The following is a 21518-nucleotide window of genomic DNA, read 5'->3' on the forward strand; positions in this document are numbered from 1 at the left end:
TATATATATATATATATATATATATATATATATATATATATATATATATATATATATATATATATATATATATATAAACAGAAAAAAATATTATATACGTTGAATATTATTTATGATTTTACTTTGTCCTTATGGTACTTTGCATACAGGAAAGTTAAATTTTGGCATTTTGAGCTTTTTTTTGAGAAAAGAATTAAAATCGACATTTTGTCCAAACGAGTTATTGGCCTGCCGTCCTCGCAGCATCAGTTCGAGTCTCTACAGACATTTTTGTAACATTCGTTGAAACTACAGGATAAATTATGTTAATTTCTTCACACCTAGATGGCAGGACAGTCGAAATAATAAAATTCGCTAGCCAGGTTCATGTTTAGTGAAATTGAAAACATTATGCTAGAATAGCTTATACTCAGCGCGACTTGTGGAAGCTGACTAATCTATATTTGTATCATTCAGTGCATAGATATATGTTGTTAAAAATACATAAAAAGCCATTAATGAAGTATTCTATTAAGATCTCATCATCACTGGAATGAGGATGACGTGGACTTCATAAGTTGACAAAAGATATCTGGTTCGATTGTAGCCCATTCATCAGAAATATATTATGCAGTTGGGTCACAAATGTCGACAAATGATTTCGGTTTTGAATGAAACATTTAACTTTATCCTAAAAGTGGTCAATCTGATTAATTCCGCTGGCCTAGAAGGTGACTAAAGTCAATGTCATACTCTTTGAACCAATTTTGATAATACGTGAATGGAGGATTGTTGCATTGTTGTCTTTGTAGGGTTTACAAGATCGTCAACAACGAATGTTATTCGCTCATCTAATGGAACCTATACAATCAACTCCTGCCACCAGAACAATCACCATGCCGCATCACACCCAGCACCCTCCATGAAAAGTAGAGTCAGGTGTCTCGTGATTTTCTTCTCATATTTACTCCACGTTCCGCACGGGACACGGTGAAGAGAGAGTCATCATACAAAATCAAGCGCTTTTAGTAAGTCATTGTCCTCAGCTAGCGCTCTAAGAATCGCTAAAACCATGCTATCATTTTGGTATTCAAGATGAGTGACTTTCAGACTGGTTGTAGGCTTCTTTATGACAGTCTTTCGTGTAGTATTGTTGGCGATAATCAAATACTGGCCAATGTTGAAGAAACGGTTAATTAGAAAACAAAATGATTCTGTTGCATTTTACGAAGTTATTCGGTTTACTTTTCTTTCGGACTGCCATCACTGATTGGTCACCATAGTTTTTTTAGTTTCAGACGTATTCCATTTCATTTGTTACTGTTGGTAGACAGATGTCTTTAAATAGTCAATCAAGAAAACGGTCTGCGGTAAAGATACTCCTACCAAACAGCACTCACTATTATATCCTTTTAACATGACCACATTTCTGCATTTATAGGATTCAAGCAATTAGTTGAAACACCACATGATCAATCAATTTTGTATCCGCAAGTAAATGGAACGTTCTAGAAATGTATGTAACGTTGTTCTTTCGTTTTACAGATTCTTTTAAGTTATCTTGTGTAAATAATTTAAAGTAAAGTCTAGGTAAGCGTGAACAAATTAATTTATTCCCACCTTTAACTTTTTTAAAGCTCGAACACTGTTGTAGTTTTTAGGCCGCGAATACAAATGACGGTAATTGCACTACACTAACGTAAAGAATATATTTACTTGTACCACTTTACTTATGTTTTCCACCAGAATTTCTCAACGTCCTATGTTCTAACAAAAACAAAACGAACCAAATAACAAACTAACAACTTTAGAACTGAAATGAAAACACACAAACCGATTCACCTTACCAGCTCGTAACAACTTTTCTGTTCTCTTACCTAACTAGGGGGCTCAGCCTTAGTTTCTGCCTTACGCTCCAGTTAAGCTACCACTGACACTGTTTATCAACAGGAGATCTTATCCATTTCTAAGGTCCAATTATAGGGGGGGGGGGGCTATTTGGCCCGGGCCTCAAGCTTAAACTTAGACACATGTTATTTTTTGCACTTTTTTAAGTTTCGCGACTTGTTTTTATGTGCTTCCCAATAAGGAAAAATCTGACAAATACTCGCAGTTAGAGCTGAAATTATAGTTAGAGCTGCAATATTTTATAATATTATTTGGTAATGAGTTTGACAATATTTTATAATATTATTTGGTAGTTTAAATCTGACTGATCGACACTAACGCCTTTTGATCGAATAATGTTACTGACTGCTTTTAATATAACGCATACAACTGAAAATGCAATGCGTAAAACTTGATAATTATATAATATCTGTTGGTAATATGTCTAGATATTGGCCCGGCAAGCTAGGTGGTTAGGGCGCTCGACTCGTAATCTGAGGGTCGCCGTCACACCAAACATGCCAACCTCCGCCTTTGCCTGGTCCCAAGTCCAGGATGAGAAAGGAGGAGGGTTGGGCGCGGGGCTAGCAACTCCACCCCGTAAAAACCAACCTGCTACAAGTAACTGCAACAACAACTTCCGTTGGTGAGGTGTTGTCGCGGCCCTATGCTCCACTGGGAGTTTACAGGAATAATATAAAAAAAAATATGTCCAGATTCAAGTAGGTGAATGTAATTTATTATTTTAATAATTTAATAGTTATACCTTTTTGAAATAATATGAAAATTAAAGTAAGTAAATTCTTTTTTTTTCTAAAAAATCATAAATACTTTTACTTTAATTTATGAATTATCAAGAAAAAAATAATGTACTTACTATAACTTTCATATTATTTCAAAAGGTATAATTTCAGTTGGTTCAACAACATACGCTTATTGGTTTCACACGCACTCACATAGGGAAGCCCAGCATTAAAAAACGATATATATAGATAGATAGATAAATCGATATAACGTGCAGATGTCAAATGTCTCAAAACGTATTACCTTAGTGATTAGAATTAAATAATGAACTGTATTAATAAAAGTAACTTGAGCAAAATATATATATATATTCTTTATAGTTAGGTTAGATTTTTTAATAGTCTATTTTATTGTTTATAAATCAAACGAATTACTTGAAGTTATTACGCAAAGTCACGTGGTTCACATATAATGGGGCAAGCTATTCAGGAACGTATATGCACATAATACTTACATATACTTAACTGAAGCCCAAAACCTGAACATATGAGTCTAGTAGTAATCATTCGAAGTTTATTTATTATTCTATAAATAAATCTCCAACGCGCACTCTTGCCTGACTTCCCTTTGTAACTGGGTCCAGGTGTGGTCAAGTGTGGATTGCACTCTCCACATTGGGCCGTGGGTGCTATTGACTAACTGCCTTCCTTCTAGTCTATCATATAACCCTTGAATAGCTTTGGAGAAATATTCGAAACAAACAAGAGCAACAAATACAGACAGTTTCAATTGTACTTTTGAGGTCTAGAATTGTTCAGTTTCCTGCTGAAGTCTAAAAAAAGCAAGTGAAAATAAATTATCTTTGCTCTATATTGATTTCTTTCAAATATATTTAACATTGTGAAATCCATGACAAATTTTCAGCATCTGCTATTACGATTAACATTTATATTCGAGTTAGTGTGGTAAAACACCCAGGTTTGTTTTTTCGAAGTTAAACACAAAGCTACACAATTGGCTATCTGTGCTCTGCCCACCACGGGTATCGAAACCCGGTTTCTAGCGTTGTAAGTCCGCAGACATACTGCTGTGCCACTGGGGAACAACAATTAGGATTATAATAAATTGAAAAATAGAAACATTGACGGTGTCAACTAACTTTGTACTTTCGAATGAGCTTGTTAAACTTAGTAAATGACTATATCTTAATGGAAGAGCACAAAACCATTTGTCAGTTTCAGAATTTCGCGCAAAGTTGTCCCTAATTTTAAAATGACAGATTAGAGAAAAGACAGCTAGCCAACAACACCCACTACCAGTCCAACTCTCATCTGACCGAATAGTAAGTAGGATTTGTCTCTTACTCTTATGGAACACCCTCGGCCCAACGTGCAAAGCGTGTTTTTACAAAAAAGGGACGCGAATCACGAATATTTGGATTCACAATACAGGCATGCTAACTACTAAGCCACGCACATTTTTTACATATAATCGTTTTGATGAAAACTACTTTCCTCCAAGAACTAACACAGCGTAGCGCCAGGAGGTATGGTGTTAATATGATATTGACAGTCTCACGTGATATGAAACCGATTCCTGCAAACATGCATATATATATATATATATATATATACTTGTTGTTTTAGCGCAAAACTACACAATGGGCTGTCTGAGCTCTGTCCATCATGTGGGGGACTGAACCCCAGATTTTAGTGATGTAAGTCCATAAACTTACTGCCGACCCACTTTGGGGGAGGAGGAGGAATATATAGTTTGAAACGTAGGTGTAGAATAAGCTAGACAGGAAAATATTCAGAAACTATGACTTATGTCTGTGCTACTGGCTTTATTTATTGTTATGTCACACTGTTTTTATTATTCTTACTTAAGAAAGAGTCCGAAAACAAATAATAAAGGCAGTAGCAGAGACATCGGCCTTTGTTTCTGTGGGGTTCGTTTAGTTTCAGTGCAAAAGAAACTGGGGCGATCAATATAATCTTTTAGGTGAAGGTGAATATAACTTTTAAACTGACACACACACACACACACACACATACACACATATTTTATACCCGTGTGTAATATTCTCTGAATGAAGCCTACAAGTGGCAGTTTCGAGCACAATGTATCGTTACAGTGTCAGATAATGCAGCGTGGACGACAGACCTAGTATAAAACATGTACAGCGTCCTCTAAGCTTTGATGAAAGAAACAGTCACAAACATCTCCCGCCATGCGTAAAACCAGTTGTTTTGGACTTATGTATGTGTATAAGAGTGTTTCAACACGTGTTACAGTCACACTAGATATTATAAACTGCTAGCGCGACTTAACCTGAAACAACTGAGTAGTATTAATGGCTAAAACTGAGTGTGTTATCTCTTACTTTCACTTATTAAAAACTTCGTCCGATTAATTGCGATGGAATAAAAGTCGGACAATTCATTGTTTTCACTTGTAACGATTGCAAAGTAAAAATATGATCAATTTTAAAATATTTGTTTTAAACTTGTAGGTAGTTAAGACTAATTTTTCGTGAAATACACATTTTTTTTTCTTTTTGTAACAAAAATGTTGTTTACTATCATATTTGCTATTCGCAAAAGCTAATAACCGTTTTTGTTCGTATACTTCTCTGTATTATGATTATTATTAGCAGAGAAGACCGAATACCACTGTGTTGCTGTTTAGTTCTGAAGTGTACAAAATCAAGAGGTTACATGTGTCTGTGTGGGTGATGTCTACTTACGGGTAGCATGATCATCATCTTGGGACGTATTTCGGTTTAGGACATTCCGAGAGTTACTGGAAACCCCGAGAGACAATCGGGAGCGCTCAGAAACAGTTGTTTCTCTTCATCCCACACGTGGTAATGGACTGGGCTATATTGGTAAATTTTTGGTTAGGGCTGTAGCGAATAGAAGTGGGATTTTGGTGGTAAATGTGTAGTGCCGGAAGAAGGTTATTACTGCTTGCTGGATTGTATTTTCTTGGAATGTATTCTGTCTTCTCTTATTTTGGGTAAAAAACAAAACTCAACAAACAAACAAATATGGGTGTCAGCACTACCCATAAATGTAAGGACTAGGTCAAAGGTCAAAGACAATCTAAATAAACTATATCAAAACGCGCCAAATAGAGAAGAATCGCGTTTGTTCGTGTGTTAGCGTCTATACTATAGCAGTTGTGACACTCAACGTCAGAAGCTTCAGTTTTAGGTGGAGGTCACTGTAACTTTTTGAGTAACTGCTAATGATAAAGATAATTTCTGATCAATCTGGGAAGTAATTTGAATATAATAGAACGGAGTGTATTGTATGTTGTTTATTGTATGTTGTGTATTGTATGTTGTTTACACCTGATCAGTGAAATGCTACTTATTCATAGCCCCCTCAGTGTCTCAACAGCTAGTCTGCAGGCTTACGGTGCTAAAAACCGGGTTTCGATACCCGTGGTTGGCAGACCACAGGTAGCCTATTGTGTAGTTTCATGCTTATCAACAACCACAGCATACCACACAACTAATTCAATTATCAATTAATAAAACTTGTACAATCAATTTATTTTACCTGGCTTTCTAGCTGTTGTTGTTTTTGTGTGCTCTATTTACATGTGCTGCGCATGTTTTACCTACCGACCGATGTTTTAACTATTGATTTGCACGATATTCTAAGGTGGTATCGACGTCACAACTACTATAGCTACATCGTTGCCTAGCGATGTCCAACTAAAATGTTTGTTTCTATACGGAACGTACGTTACAACAAATGAAACTTTATCTGAGCGAACGTTTCTTTCCGTCATGTTTGATTTAACAGAGAGCCTTGGCCATAATTCCGAAATTAGTTCAAGCTCAGACGTTTTAGGTTACGATTTCAGGGTAAATATTTTAATCTGCTTATTTATCACGTTTAAATCATCGTACATCAACGATGAAGTTTATGGATATTATAAGAACTAGTGACTCTTAAAAATTATATGCATATGTATATATAGTAGTATAGCTATATAATCTTGTATTTGTTTTAAGTGTATAAAATAATTTGAAAAGTTTAACTTTCTTTTATCTATAAATGTTATTGTGCTTCCCGAGTAATTGATTCAAGGTTTAATTTGGTTGTGGTTAAACAGAAAGCTATATAGTGTGATATCTGCGCTCTGCCCACCACGGGTATCGAAATCCGAATTTTAGCGTTGCAAGCCTGTAGACTTACTGCTGAGCCACTGAGGGGGCAGTTTATTCAAGATTCTGTTTTAGAAAACTTCGTGAAAATAATCAAGTAGATAATAACGACCTTATAACTTCAGGAAACATATTTTAAGCTTCTTTGAGGAATGCTTTAGATTTTGTGTTATCTGCTGTATTTTGAGCTTTTAAACACCAAAGAAGCTGTAAAGAGAAAAGTAATGAATTAAAACACGTTTTTTTTTTCTGAAGTTATAAGATCGTTATTATTTCTTTCTTCTACACTTCAGTTAGCACTGCATGAATAACAAAAAGAGCCAGGTGGCTCAGGGGCCAATGTATTTTTAGCAGCCCAGAACTGTACTTATTTCTCTGAATAATTCAAAGTTAGTGAGTTTCCAAAGTCTCTGGTGCTTTGGGACTTCAGTCTTATCAACTCTTGCGTTAATCTGGCTCTGATTACAAGACCAAAAGAGTAGTAAATAAGTAAAACAGTTTATTGCTGTAACATAACAATTAACTTTGGCAGATATTATCCTCATTGTTCCTTTCTATGATCAGATTAGTAAGAACGGAATTATCCAATAAAAACACAGCTGTATTTAATATCATATTATCATCAAATCGGCTCAACTTAACAAATAGATTGCAGCATACCTAATATATTCGTGTGATTAATATTATTCGCACATTGTAATAAAACATAAATTAAAGTATAAACTTAAAAGCTTTTGTATTTCAATCAGAACATTGTTGCACATGTTGTATTTCACTAATTGTTTAACAGTAGCAATCACAGTAAGCAAGTCATATTTAACATTTCAATTTTATGATTAAAACAACAATTATTCCTCTCTTTACAAGCTATTAGTTTATTATCAAGAAGGTTTCAACTACATTTATTATCGGTGTAAACAAGAAATAAGAAATTGGACCACAAAGAATAATTATATCAGATGTTCAAAAGTATTTCTAACTGTCTGTAACGTGTTATTACCTCACTTCTCCTGATTACAGCATTTTGTTCGAAGAATGCCCTAAGATTCTTCTTGTTCATTAATATTACACACATATATATAGTTCCCCGTGCATTTAGAATGTTTATAGTCCTATTACTGTCATGCTATTTTTTTTTGTTTACTTTGCTTCTTCTAGAATATTCTTCCCTGTGTATTCTTAAACGCAGAAGTAACAGCACGTTCTCTTTACTTTGTAAAAATAGACAGTCGAACAAGAGAGAGAACATCGATTAAAACACATGGATGTAAGTTGCTAATCTTAAATTGAATTTTTAAAAGCAACTGCGCCATTTTAAGAGTTTTCAAAAATAGTTCACTTTTTATATCTAAGACAGACTAAACTTATGATAGTTAAATGCATGTTGCTACCTTTGAAAAGACCATCACGCAATGTAACAATTGTATCGACGAATATTTCTTACTAATCCCTACTTAATATGTGTAAAACGAAGAGAAATGCCCTAAATGTGACGTCACATTACCATGGAAACAAGAAAAGTTATAAATATGTGATGTTGATTATTTTTATTATTATTTAACTGCCTGGTAATGACAAGAATGTTTGCGAAACTAAACGAACTTTGAAAATACAAAAGAAAAACATAAAATGAATCTAATGATATCCAAAATGACTTCACTGAACATCTACAGTTTTTAAGATCTTTGAATGGGTGGGATTATTACTAAACTAAACCAATCCATGCTCATTTCGTGGTAAATAATCATAAAGTCAAAGAAGTTTCAAAACGAGGAGAAAAGGTCGTGGCCTAATGGTTATAGTATGCCGGACTGTGAATCTGAGGGTCCATACTTACTTTTACTTACTTTATGGTTTGGTAGGTATTTAGGTTAGTAATATACTTCATTACCCGAAGGGGAATGAAATGTAACCAGGGGCGGGCAGAAACATTTGTTTCTCTTCACCCCACTACATAACCAGGAATACGTGGCCGAGGCTTTTACGGTTTAAACGTTTACATAAAGGAGTTTATCACTAATATTTTTCAAAACGAGATGTTTACGCGCTGGGGGAAAAGCTGATGGAAGACGTGGTGAAACAGAGTAAGACGGAGAGCTTCGTTGAGTTGTTTTCTTTCTTCTTTCTTTCGTTCCTACCGCTTCACAGGATCGTTCGATGACCAAGTGGCGTTGTGCCCCGTTTTCTTAAAAATTGCACTCAGCTCGTTGGGGTCGTGGGTGCGTAAAGAGTGACAGTCAACTTCCACTGTGCTAAGAGTAACCAAGAGTTAGTGGTGGGTGATGTTTACTGGCTGCGTTCCCTCTAGTCTATAAGTTCAAAATTAGGGACACCTAACGAAGATAATCTTTGTGCAGCTTTGCGCGAATATCAGAAACAAACAAAACGAGGAGAAAAACACTCAGATGTTGTGAAGCAGAAAAAATATGAATAATTTAAAACTGAGCATTGCGTATTGGACTATGGATCCAAAAGTCTCGGGTTCGCACCAAACAACCCTCGCAATTTTAACTGTGGCTGCATTATAAGAGTGACAACCAATCTCGCTATTCGTTAAGAGTAACTGCCTCAGACGACTGATCTGCCTTCCTTCCTTCTGGTCCGCAGTTAAAAACCGAACCATAGAAGTTTCTTACCTGGCCGTTTATGTGTATATGTTATCCACGTGAACAAACAAATAAACTGAACTATTGATCAATAGTAGATGGTTTAATAATTTCCCTTAGATAATCGAGATAAGTCTCTTGAATTAAAGAAGATTAGACCAAGATATTTATCACGAAGTAACTGAGATCGTGAAATATAAACAAAGTGATTAGAAACAATTGAATAAAATTCAAGGAATAATCTTTATTTACTACTCATAAACATAGCTTTTTGATGACGGAACGTTGCTTTTACTGGAGAGCTAGATTCAAAACTCTCAAGGTTTGGTCCAGACTACATTGGTTGAGATCCTGTTCCAGATCGACTAAACTTTATGTTAATTGGGCGAACGTAAGACTTTCCCAGAGCTATTGGGGCTACCCGTGTACTGTTGATTCTCTTTTGAAAATAAGGGAGGTTGTAACCTCAAGACATAATCTGACTTTCCATTTGAGGACACTGCTGGCCACATTCTCTCCCCCCCCCCGCCTCCTCTCACATATAGGCCAGGCGTTATCTCAAAGAAATGGCAAAGCATAAAAGTAGCTAGAAGAAAAGACTTTCTTGACTTCGTGTTGTGTGAAAACTGCGCTTACGTACAATTACTGACAAATTCTATATGAAATATACAATTATAAAATGTAGTTATTTCCTATGTGAGAAGCGTCTTTTAATCTATAAAACTAAAATATGATAAAACTTAGTCAAAGAAAGGTATTTTCAGCAGCTTCTAATTTATTGGTTGAAAATGTTAACGCTAAAGTTAATTATATTATCACATTTGTCTATATATATAATGATATGTTTGATTATTGTAATATTAATTTTCATAAGTGATCAATATTTACAAAAACAAACGGAAACCGCTATTCTGATCGTCTTTTTTTTCTGATCACAAAAACATACAAACTTTTTTAAATATTATATATTTCTTTCAGCATTTTTTTGTGTGTCAGTCAAAATATGAAGAAAATTGATAAAAGTGACGGATTAGTGGCTCTGGGAAAAGAGAGTTCAGAATTTGTTTCATTATTATCTTCTGTGTTAAACAATGTGAGGTAGGCGAGAAAATGTATGATTAAAAGTAATAACTTACCTGTTCTAAAATAGAGGTATAATAAAAAATATTAAATGCATTATTAACATTTAACTAATTCGGATAGCTACAACTTCTTATATAATTTTCAGTAATAGCGTACATTCTTCGTATTTAAACGTAACATACAATCAATTGTTTCTTTATTATGAATTTCGCGCAAAGCTACACGAGGGCTATCTGCGCTAGCCGTCCCTAATTTAGCAGTGTAAGACTAGAGGGAAGGCAGCAAATCATCACCACCCACCGCCAATTTTTCGGCTACTCTTTTACTAACGAATAGTGGTATTGACCTTCACATTATAACGCCCCCACGGCTAAAAGGGGCGAGCATGTTTGGTGTAAATTGCGAGTCGAGCTCCCTAACCACCTGGCCATGCCGGGCCTCATACAATTAAACGACACAAGCTCATCAGATAACAAAACCTGTATCATAACCAACCGAGAACAGCAGATTCAGTCCTTATCATTTCGGATAGGTTGATGGCAGAGATTTGCACCTTACAGAACTTTATCAGGGACGCCAGAAGCTAATTTACGTGGGTGGAGCAGGGAACCTTAACAAAATGAGAACTTCCCTTGATACACAAAGACAGGACAAGAAATTAACTTTTAAAGTGATTTTGGGAATTAGATAGCACGTCTATCACAGCATAAAATTTGGTAGCCTTACTCTAATTCTAGCAGTCCGCTATTGCATTTTTAAAATATATGTTTCACTGCGCATGCTTGCTGTATATTAATACTTGCAACAATAATAGACACGCCGAAAACATAAACTACGATATGATTCAAAGGTCTAGCGGAAAAGTATTATCGACCAATGAAAGTTTTCAAAATAAGGAAAAATTTTAAATATGTACTTATATCGAGGTAATACAGGCATACTTCAGATTATACACTTTTTAAGTCTATTAACTTCAAAGCTGCGTATGTAATAGTTGATCTTGAATGTGTGCACACAACATTCAAGTTATTAAAGTTCAGCCACAGTGCTATGCTCGGCTGAAAACTAATCTAACAGTGGCAATATCTGACTGTCAGGTAATGTTTATGAGGCATAATAACGTTCAGAAACAAACATATTCTAAAGAAGCTTTAGAATAACTTTTAGCAGTCAAATTATTGGTGGGACAAGTGTCTCACTGGTCTCAACGGTTTTTGCTTTACGTGGTTGGAGATTTAAAATTATTATACCAATTAGGTCAGTGATCAAGATTAGAGATATGTAGAAAATCCGAGTGCTAAGTTTAGCACGAAAGTATCATTATACCATTAGGTCAGTGGTCAAGATTAGAGATATGTAGAAAATTCGAGTGCTAAGTTTAGCACGAAAGTATCATTATACCAATTAGGTCAGTGATCAAGATTAGAGATATGTAGAAAATCCGAGTGCTAAGTTTAGCACGAAAGTATCACTATACCAATTAGGTCAGTGGTCAAGATTAGAGATATGTAGAAAATCCGAGTGCTAAGTTTAGCACGAAAGTATCATTATACCAATTAGGTCAGTGACAAGATTAGAGATATGTAGAAAATCCGAGTGCTAAGTTTAGCACGAAAGTATCATTATACCAATTAGGTCAGTGATCAAGATTAGAAATATGTAGAAAATCCGAGTGCTAAGTTTAGCACGAAAACTTAATATCTTCAAATCTTCTTTTTGCATAAAAGATGTCAAAATGCACGTGTATGTAAAAGTTATACTAATGACTAAATCTAATTAAATAAATTTTTGTTTCAATCTTGATAAACGCTCTTAGTACTTTTCTTGATGAAGTCATATAAATATTTTAATACGTTAGATTTTGTGTCCTGCAGAAACAAATGCATAATATATGAGCCAACCATAAGAACAATTTCCTTGATTAGCGCGTATTTTTTTTTCCATAGCAAATCCAAAAGTTGCTTCCCTTATATGTAATTGTAAAGAACGCAAAAACGCTCATAAAAACTGCAAAGCACAAAATGTGAAACCGCACGTTTGGATGTATCTCCGCATGGGCCCAACAAACTTTCTTGCCAAAGTCAGCGAAGATCCATCCACAGGAGGTGAGATAGTAGTTAAAAAACGCTCATACAAAACGCAAAATGCAAAATTGAAAATTTGTATATACCCCCGCATAGATCTAATGAACCTCCACACCAGTTTTGGCGAAAATCCATCCACACAAACTGCAAAGTAGTTACGTGGTCATACAACAGACAGTACTATTATTTTTATATAGAAACACTACTCATGAAAATGAAAGGACAATGAGGTTTGTTTAAATTTTTATATTTTTAGTTTATATTTTTTTTTAATTTAGCGTGCTTATTATAGAGGAATATTCTAATCCTACCAAGGGTTTCCAAGTCTATGAACCAATTGATTCTTTATGTAATAGGCCTTTATGAGAAATGACCTAAATTCTGCAAAGCAAAAGGCTGATTTTGATTGATTAGAAAAGATGATTACTGTTAAAATGATGCTAGATTATTGACTGTTTTCCTGGTATTGACTTTTTACAAAGAGTTTCAAACTGTTAGACATCAGTTAACTTAAACTGAAGTTTGCAGAGCCGTCACACTGCTACAGGAAGGCCGCACCGAGACTGAGGTGTCACAAATCATAGGGGTGTCACAGTTCGTAGTCAGTAGATTGTGGTATAGGTAACAAGCCACAAGAGAATAATACACCAAGAGACCAGGCCATGGACGATAAAGGGCTATAAGTGCAGTAGATTACCGGTATTTGCGAAAGTTAGCCCTTAGAAACCTCACTAGCAGCGCTAGGAGTCTCAGGAACGAGCTTCAGCAAGCGACTAGAGTGCGTGTATCGTGCTCAACGATCAGGAACAGAGTCCGTGAAACTGGGCTCAAGGCCAGGATACCAGTTAGAACCCCTGTACTAGCCCCAAGACACCGAACAGCCCGGCTGGCATTTGCCCAGGGACATGTCACCTGGACTCTTAAGCAATGGAACCTTATGTGAGGGTCTGGAGATGTGAAGGAGAGCGCTATTCGGCTTGTTCACATTGATGTGTTTGGGGGTGGCTCAGTCACGGTCTGGGGTGACAGTTGCATGCAGGTGCATACATGTGGTAGATGAAGGATCAGCAAAACGTTACATGGATAAGATCCTGCTATCCATTCTTCGCTCTTTTGCTGGTGCTGTCGATGATGAGTTCATGTATCAGCAGGTTAACGCCCGTCCTCAAACCGCCAGGTCACGAAGCAGTTTTTTTCAGAATAAAGGAACAGAGGTGCTGGACTGGTCTGCTAAGCCATCGGACCTAAACCCGATTGAGCATGTGTGAGAGCAGTTAGAGACAGACAATCTCAGACAAGCTCAGAGTTACATTACCCTAGTAAGTCATCTGAAATGTTATAAACAGTGTGGGAAACAAGCTCAGAGGAGTCACAAACAATAGAGGAGAAATAACAACTACTGAAGACTCATTTTAAGTGTGATTATCTTAATTAGTTATTTTTCTTTGGTATATTTGTGTAATAGAATATTGATTGGTAATAAACAAGTTTCGTTACTATTGAATGTCTCTCTGTGTTTTTATTCTTCATATTTTGAAAAAACAACAACATCAAAACCACACATTATCTTTTAATTTTTAGCCAGGTGGTTAGGCCGCTTGATTCGCAATCTGAGGGTCGCGGGTTCGAATCCCCGTCCCACCAGAACATGCTCGCCCTTTCAGCCAAGGTGGTGCTATAATATGACGGTCATTTCCACTATTCGTTGTTAAAAGAGTAGCCCAAGAGTTGGCGGTGAGTGGTGATACTAGCTGCCTTCCCTCTAATCCTTCACTGCTAAATTAGGGATGGCTAGCGCAGATTGCCCTCATGCAGCTTTGCGCGGAATTCAAACCATCCTTTTAATCTTTATGAGTGATGTTTATTGTATAAAAGATTAAGCATGGTCTTTCATCTGAAATTAAGCTTTTGTAAAAGCTTGTGATTAATTAATTAACTTTATTACATACTGAAAATTCCTCTTATAATTGTGGATTATATTGTCCTTTCGTTTATTTTAAATAATTGTTTTATTTTCTGTTCGATAGTCTTGTACACTCTCCTCATTATATTAGTTTTTTTGTGTATACACATTTTCCTTTTCAGAACAAGTAGCATTACGTTGTTTATCGATTTCCCTCAGGATTTGCCATTACATAAAAGTTAATTTATTTAAAAAAACTGATCTAACTATAAAACTGAATTTTTTTTGCTTCTTGTTGTATTCAATACTTAATGTGAAAATCACACGCTGTGACCATTAAGTGGCAAGATTCGATTGAATAATATGTAATTGACCATGTAATATACATGTTTCCTTTTCCGTATAGCGTGAACATTTCCATCAGTGAAAAAGCATGACGACGAAAATTTTCGGCTTTAGTCATGTTCACCCTCTGGTGCTCGATTTCTCGCTTCCTTACGTACTTCGAGTTTGTGGTGGATTCTCCACAAAAAGATTGGACTTTTGACCCAGGTGAGGATAGATAGATAGATAATAAATTTTAAAGTAATTTGTGCAAAGGCCCCCAGTTTATCAACATTTTTCAAAATTAAAAGGCTATTCCTTTAAGATAAAAATATAAATTAAGAATAATATACAATGACTGTATATTTTAATTTATTTCTATTATCAACACTAAGAGATCTTTATGGGAATATAATAAAACAGATTTTGATCCATCAAAGGGCAAAATGCCAGCGGCTAGTACAGAGTCCCAAGAGAAACTATTTCACAGAACGCCATCCAGTCCATTATTGATCACTGTATCCAATTTCGAGAAAGTTGAAGTTGACCACATTAGCCGATCAAATCCAGAGATTTCTCAGATATCCGCCAGTAAGTACGAAGCTGCTCTTCAGAACCTCTGCTCTGATGACCGTTGGCAGAAAGATATTGCTTTAGGCAAGAGAGTAGGATTCTATAGAATTCATGGAGAGCTGGGTTCTGGAAATTTTTCCAAAGTGAAAGTGGCTTCTCATTGTCTAACTAAACGTAAGTTCTATTTTTGCTTTTAAACGTACTCACTGCTTCATCATACCTTCGTTTTTACTAGTTTTTACCATTCTATTTTCTCAGTTAGATATATGTATTTAATATTAATTTAAAACTTTATCACTGTTTTGATGCACGAGCCTTTTTATAGTGAATTTTGAACTATTTTACTGCCCAGTTTAAAATCAATTGAAATGCGCTCAATGACTAATTGGATGTTATCTCTAAGTTAGTTTTATATACTATTCAAATATAGTCCATTAAGTCTTAAGTTTTAAGATGTATAAATTAATATAGCTTTATATGCAATTAGGACAAAACTTTTGCCATTTACATTTTCCTTTGAATATGAAACATGGCATAAACCTTAATTCCTCAAAGCATCTTATCCGCTTTTTGATAAACAATATTACTCGTCGAGAGATCCTCTGGTGCTGAAAGAGCAAAGCTTCAATTATTTCCTTATCAGTCGACTGGTAACACTTGATGATTTTTTTTCAAATTGAAACACTATTTTCTAATCAATGAAGTGTTTTCAGTCCATAATGCTGGAAAGATGAGTGAAAATTTGTCGTGTTTTCCATTAAGACGGCTGGTTCGATTGGTTTTTGTTATTGTCATTAAATTCTTGTTTTGTAATAGGGCAGAAACTGGTTCGAGCACATTAAAAATTAAAATAGTTATGCATGATGAAATATTGAATGAATATCTATTGAAATGGTTGGGTATGCGAGCATTAACATTACAAAACTCTCCAAGAACAGCCCGTTAAATTATTCATGCATATTTCTGTAGTTGAAAATTATATTCTTTGACGCTTTATAGTTAGTTTAATAAGATGTCATACAGCGCTGAGCTATATATTTTTGATATAACTTTAGAATTTAATGTCACACACACAAAAAAAGAGAATGCCATATGTGACACATGATGAACACGCAATCCAACTGTTACAACATGAACTCACGTTGTTGTCAAACTGTAGAGCGAGTAAAAAGACTCGATATTGAACACGAACAGTATGGAAAGTTTCTTAATCTTCAGATGAAAACGACATCTCTCTTTTTTAAAAAAAAAAATGTGTGGACTTTTAAAGTTTAAAATAGAAAAAAAAGTAATGACAGCAATTTTTCGCAAGAAATAAATTTATCTGACGAGAGCCTGTTTGAAAATCGTCGCGTGTTTAAATAGAAATAGGAAATTATGCTTTGTTGAATATATTTTTTAATATTTGCTGAGTTGTGAAACTTTTAACTTAATGATGTACCTGGAACCCTTTTTACTCAAAAGTCAGACGTAATGTGTTATTGAAGTACTTATTTTTTTAGCTTATCAACTTATACGTTAATTTTGGTATTTCATAATCTGTAGCCTAAAGACCTAAATCAAGTGTAATCACTGATTGCTTCAAATCCAGAACTATATAAAAAAACATGCCTGATATTCAAACTATAAACCATGTAAGGTGGTTTAAAGATTCGGGAAAAAGGAGTTATGTTGTACCTGGTTCTAACAAGTTCATGCAAATTCAAATGCTACAAACACCAGAAACTTATTCGAGCTCTGCAAATTAACTAGTCAAGCAACGTCAGTTTAAGTATAGCTTGAAAAGTACGAGTTAAGATAAAAGCATACAAATAAGTAAAAAATAAATGCTCAGTTTTTCCATTAAAACTTTCGTAACTTTTTTCGTGTATAGTTGATGTGTAACTGTGACTTTATTACGCTTAGAGATTGGTACCCGTGGTGGCTACTTTTAACTTGTCGCTATTTCAAAGTTAACTCTTTTGTAAACTAACTTGACAGTCTTTAAAATTTTAAGATGAACTGTCATGGGACGTATAAGTTATAATTTCTTGTATTAATTGATTTAATAAACGGTCTCGCTCTTAGTTTCGTTCAAGTTTCTTCTTTTTCTTCATTCTCATTTTCTTCGGGGGTGAAAAAAGAAAACTGTAATACAGTTGCTATGACAAAAATGCCGTAAACTTTGATCGAAGCAGAAACTGTTAGAGAGAGATGTTAGTTGCTGTAATATGGGTGTCATTGCTATAGAAATATGATGCTATATAACATGATAACAATTTCAGATGTAGGTATGAAAATTCATTAACCTAAAGAACTGTTATTTCTTTTTTTTGTGTGAACATCTGGTTGCTTTTTATGTTAATGTGGAGGTACAAAGAACCATTTTTAATATGTATTCTTGGGGAACTTATTTGGCTGTAAACACGATCTGTTTCTATAATGATTATTCCACAGAAAAAGTAGCTGCTAAGATCATAGATAAGTCCAGATTAGACATCAAGACACAACGTATGCTAGCACGTGAGATTAAGAGCATGGAAAGCCTTCATCATCCTCACATCATCCGTTTGTATGAAGTGATAGAAGCATTATCGAAAGTGTACCTCATCATGGAGTATGCCAGTGGAGGCGAACTCTTCCATTGCATCACTTCAGAAGGTCGGCTTCCCGAACATAAAGCTAAACATTTGATGGCTCAGGTCGTATCTGCTGTCAATCATATGGTGAGTGTAGAATACGTAGTACAATGGAAGCTAATTAACCTAGATTAAACGACACTCGGTTTTTTTTATGATATTCATATTGTGACTGTAACAAACGTACCTTAATGGAAGTTAGCCAATCCAGATAAAACGACACTTTGCGGTTTCTGTAATATTAGTATTGTGAGCGTAAGAAACGTATTTCTGTAATATTAGTATTGTAAGTGTAACAAACGTACTACAATATAAGATAGCTAACCTAGATAAAACGACACTTTGAGGTTCTCTATGATATTTGTACAATAATTATAGCATACAGAGAAAGATTTACCAAAATTTATAACGTATATAATGTTCCATTATATCAATATAAGCTAGCTAACCTAGATAAAACGATACTTTGAGGTTCTCTATGATATTTGTACCATAATTATAGCATACAGAGAAAGATTTACCAAAGTTTATAATGTACATAATGTTCCATTATATCATTTTATAAAACAGAGATATGGGCAATATTGAAAAGGTTAAACCTAACTTTAGTCCCGCTTTGTTAGGCTGTGCACAAATTTTCTTCTCTGCATCAAAGATAAGTTTTATTATAACTTAACCATAATTGTTGTACCTATGTAATTTCATGAAAATGTCGTGACCTAAAGTAATCATTAAATTGTTACTGTATAAGAAAAACTTTGGCATTCACTAGATGTCGCTTTTACTAACTAAAATTCTGATTAATAATTTCACATCTTTTTGCGTAGCTTTTGTTTCATAGTCGCTGCAAAATCAAATATTTCTCAGGGGAATCCCATTGAGAAAAAGATTAAGACAATTTAAACAATATGTATATATGTATGGGTGTGTGTTGAAACTTTTTTCAGCATCAAAACAACATCATTCACCGTGATATTAAAGCAGAGAACGTCTTCTTCGCTGGACCGAATGTTGTGAAAGTCGGTGATTTCGGCTTCAGTACACAAGTTGAAAATGTGTTTAACCCCCTGACAACATTCTGTGGTTCTCCCCCTTATGCCGCCCCTGAACTCTTTAAAGACACAAGCTATATTGGGCCTTGTGTAGATATTTGGGCCTTAGGAGTTCTATTATATTTTATGGTCACAGCTTCTATGCCTTTTCAGGCACAAACTGTGGTGTTTCTTAAAAATCTTATTATTGAAGGTAAATTTAAGATACCATCTTACGTTTCCAAAAATTGCAGTGTTCTCATTAGGGGGATTCTCCAACAAAACCTAAAGCATAGGTTTAATATGAAAGACATTATGTTATCAGAATGGCTGTTTAATCAGAATTTTCCTGACGAACTAGAGAGATATATAATGTACCCAAGCTTTGAAAGTAGCTCTCGTTTGACAGAAGAAGAGCGGGAAACGCGACACCAGCTACGAAACCTGGGGATAACAGATGAAATGTTGCAGGACTGTGCGAGTAGAGGGCCACGCAGTAACATCACTGGGACTTTTAGAATTGTGCTGTATAACTTACAGACAAATCCGCTAGAGGACACCTCGAATGATAGTGCGCCCGGAACATCTCTAGCTGAAAGGATTCTAGACCAAGAATTCAATGAGAAAGGTACACGAAAAGCCAACGAAGGAGCTAAACCTCCAAATAAAATATCAAGAATGTGTATTTTGCTGTGATAGAAACTTTCCTAACAGTTAGAGGGAAATATTTTTCACATTATATATTTTACTTTACACCAAATGTTTCCATTTTCTATAAAGTAGTAAAAAAAATACAGGTAGAAAGTTTTCATTATTTAATTTAGTATATATGTCTGACCTGTACGGACGTATGTTAATTATACACACACACACACACACATATATATATATACGTATTTAAGAAGAACTATATTTACAGATATCATATGTAGAAATATGAGCCATAATTGGAATTTCAATATGTTATAATAAGGTTTGTGGAGTATTTTTAACTTAATTTACACTGAGTTTAATAAAAATTATAGATAATGACAAAACGAATTTTATAGGCCAAAGAAAATCAATATTTTTAAATTGTAAATATTGGTTCTGATGCTCAACCTTCTTTTTAGATAAATAATCAACCTGTGTACATAACGTTAAGTCATAACGAAAAAATATAATTTTACGTTCCTTATAGAGTAGGCTCTAATTACTTAATAGAAAACAAGTAAATATCAGTGACATATATATACTAGCTACCTCAGATATAGATATTTCAATAACTCTAGTAGGTGCAATTTTTTTTCTTTTTGTCTCTTGATAACATCAAAGGCTTTCTTATGTGTACACACACAAACAATATGCATGCTTATTTTGTGAAAAGCCGCACAATGGGCCGGATTTTGAACCCCGGATTTTAGGGTTGCAAGTGCGTAAACTTACCACTGATCCACCAAGGTATACACGCGTATACATGCGTACGATAACTATATATCACTCTCTTGATTGTATATCTATTCAGTATTCGTCTATCTATTTATCTGTCTACCACATTCATTCAAGTATCTAAAATGAAACAGATTGTCTTATCCATCGTGAACATGGTATTTATCTAGACTCAACTTTCTTTTCGAATAGCAGTTGTTACACGATTCGTCAGGTTATTAACTAATCACCATCAGTGATCAGATATTAGTGTTAAAAATCCTCACACTTACCGCTAACCCACCAGGGGGCGGAGTTTCAGAAGATGTTACTTTCAGATCATGTGATATTAAAGACAATCTGTCTCTGTGTATTACAGATCAAAAATATTGTCTATAGCAGTAGTGTGAGAGTTTCGTAGAAACTTCTTTTTGTGGCTTTTAACAAATTTGAATTTTCGTCAACTTTATAACGATATCATATTGTGGCGTTATCAAGCTACATCAAGTAGGTTGTGTAATTTATAAAAGTTCACAATGTGATTATCTACTCTGGTTACAAATGCACAGTCATTGTACAGTATGTAAATATATTCGGACAATGGATTCTATGACAAAGTAATAAGTGTAATAATGGCATACACTGTCAGAAAAAAAAAAAGAGAAATGACACATCTTAAGAACGTCTCCAATTTGATCACAACATAAAGAAGGAAATCGTACAAACTTCAATCATTATTGAATTCATAGTTTATTACACTGAAGCTACAAAGTTATTTTAAGGAAAGTTTAAGTTTGAAATATAATGTAAAGCGGAGTATACATATTACACAAATAGCAATCTCTTGCATTTATAAGATGGGTACTGAATATACAGAATCTTCCCTGAAACCCTGTCTTAATAAGATGTATTAAACTTCATTTTGATCATTTGCTATTAATGTGAAAAATAATATTTCATTTTCTCCTTTTTATTCTTATTCATAAATGTTGATCATACATTTAATATAAACAATATGATCTTTATCACAGATTCGTTGTGTAACTAATTCAGTCTGAAAAAAATATCACTATCAAGATCGTTGGGAAAAGAAAAT

At 34.6% G+C, this 21518-nt stretch overlaps 1 protein-coding gene across 1 annotated transcript; it reads left to right on the forward strand.

Moving 5' to 3' along the window:
• The first annotated feature begins 15239 nt into the window (after nt 1-15239).
• Nucleotides 15240-19711, forward strand: LOC106478273 (serine/threonine-protein kinase NIM1-like). The gene is made up of 3 exons (XM_013938805.1): nt 15240-15540; nt 17803-18071; nt 18932-19711. Exons 1-3 carry the CDS (start codon nt 15240-15242, stop codon nt 19709-19711), a joined length of 1350 nt encoding a protein of 449 aa, XP_013794259.1.
• Nucleotides 19712-21518: the final 1807 nt, after the last annotated feature.

Source organism: Limulus polyphemus, unplaced genomic scaffold, assembly GCF_000517525.1.
Source record: "Limulus polyphemus unplaced genomic scaffold, Limulus_polyphemus-2.1.2 Scaffold195, whole genome shotgun sequence".
NCBI lineage: Eukaryota > Metazoa > Arthropoda > Merostomata > Xiphosura > Limulidae > Limulus > Limulus polyphemus.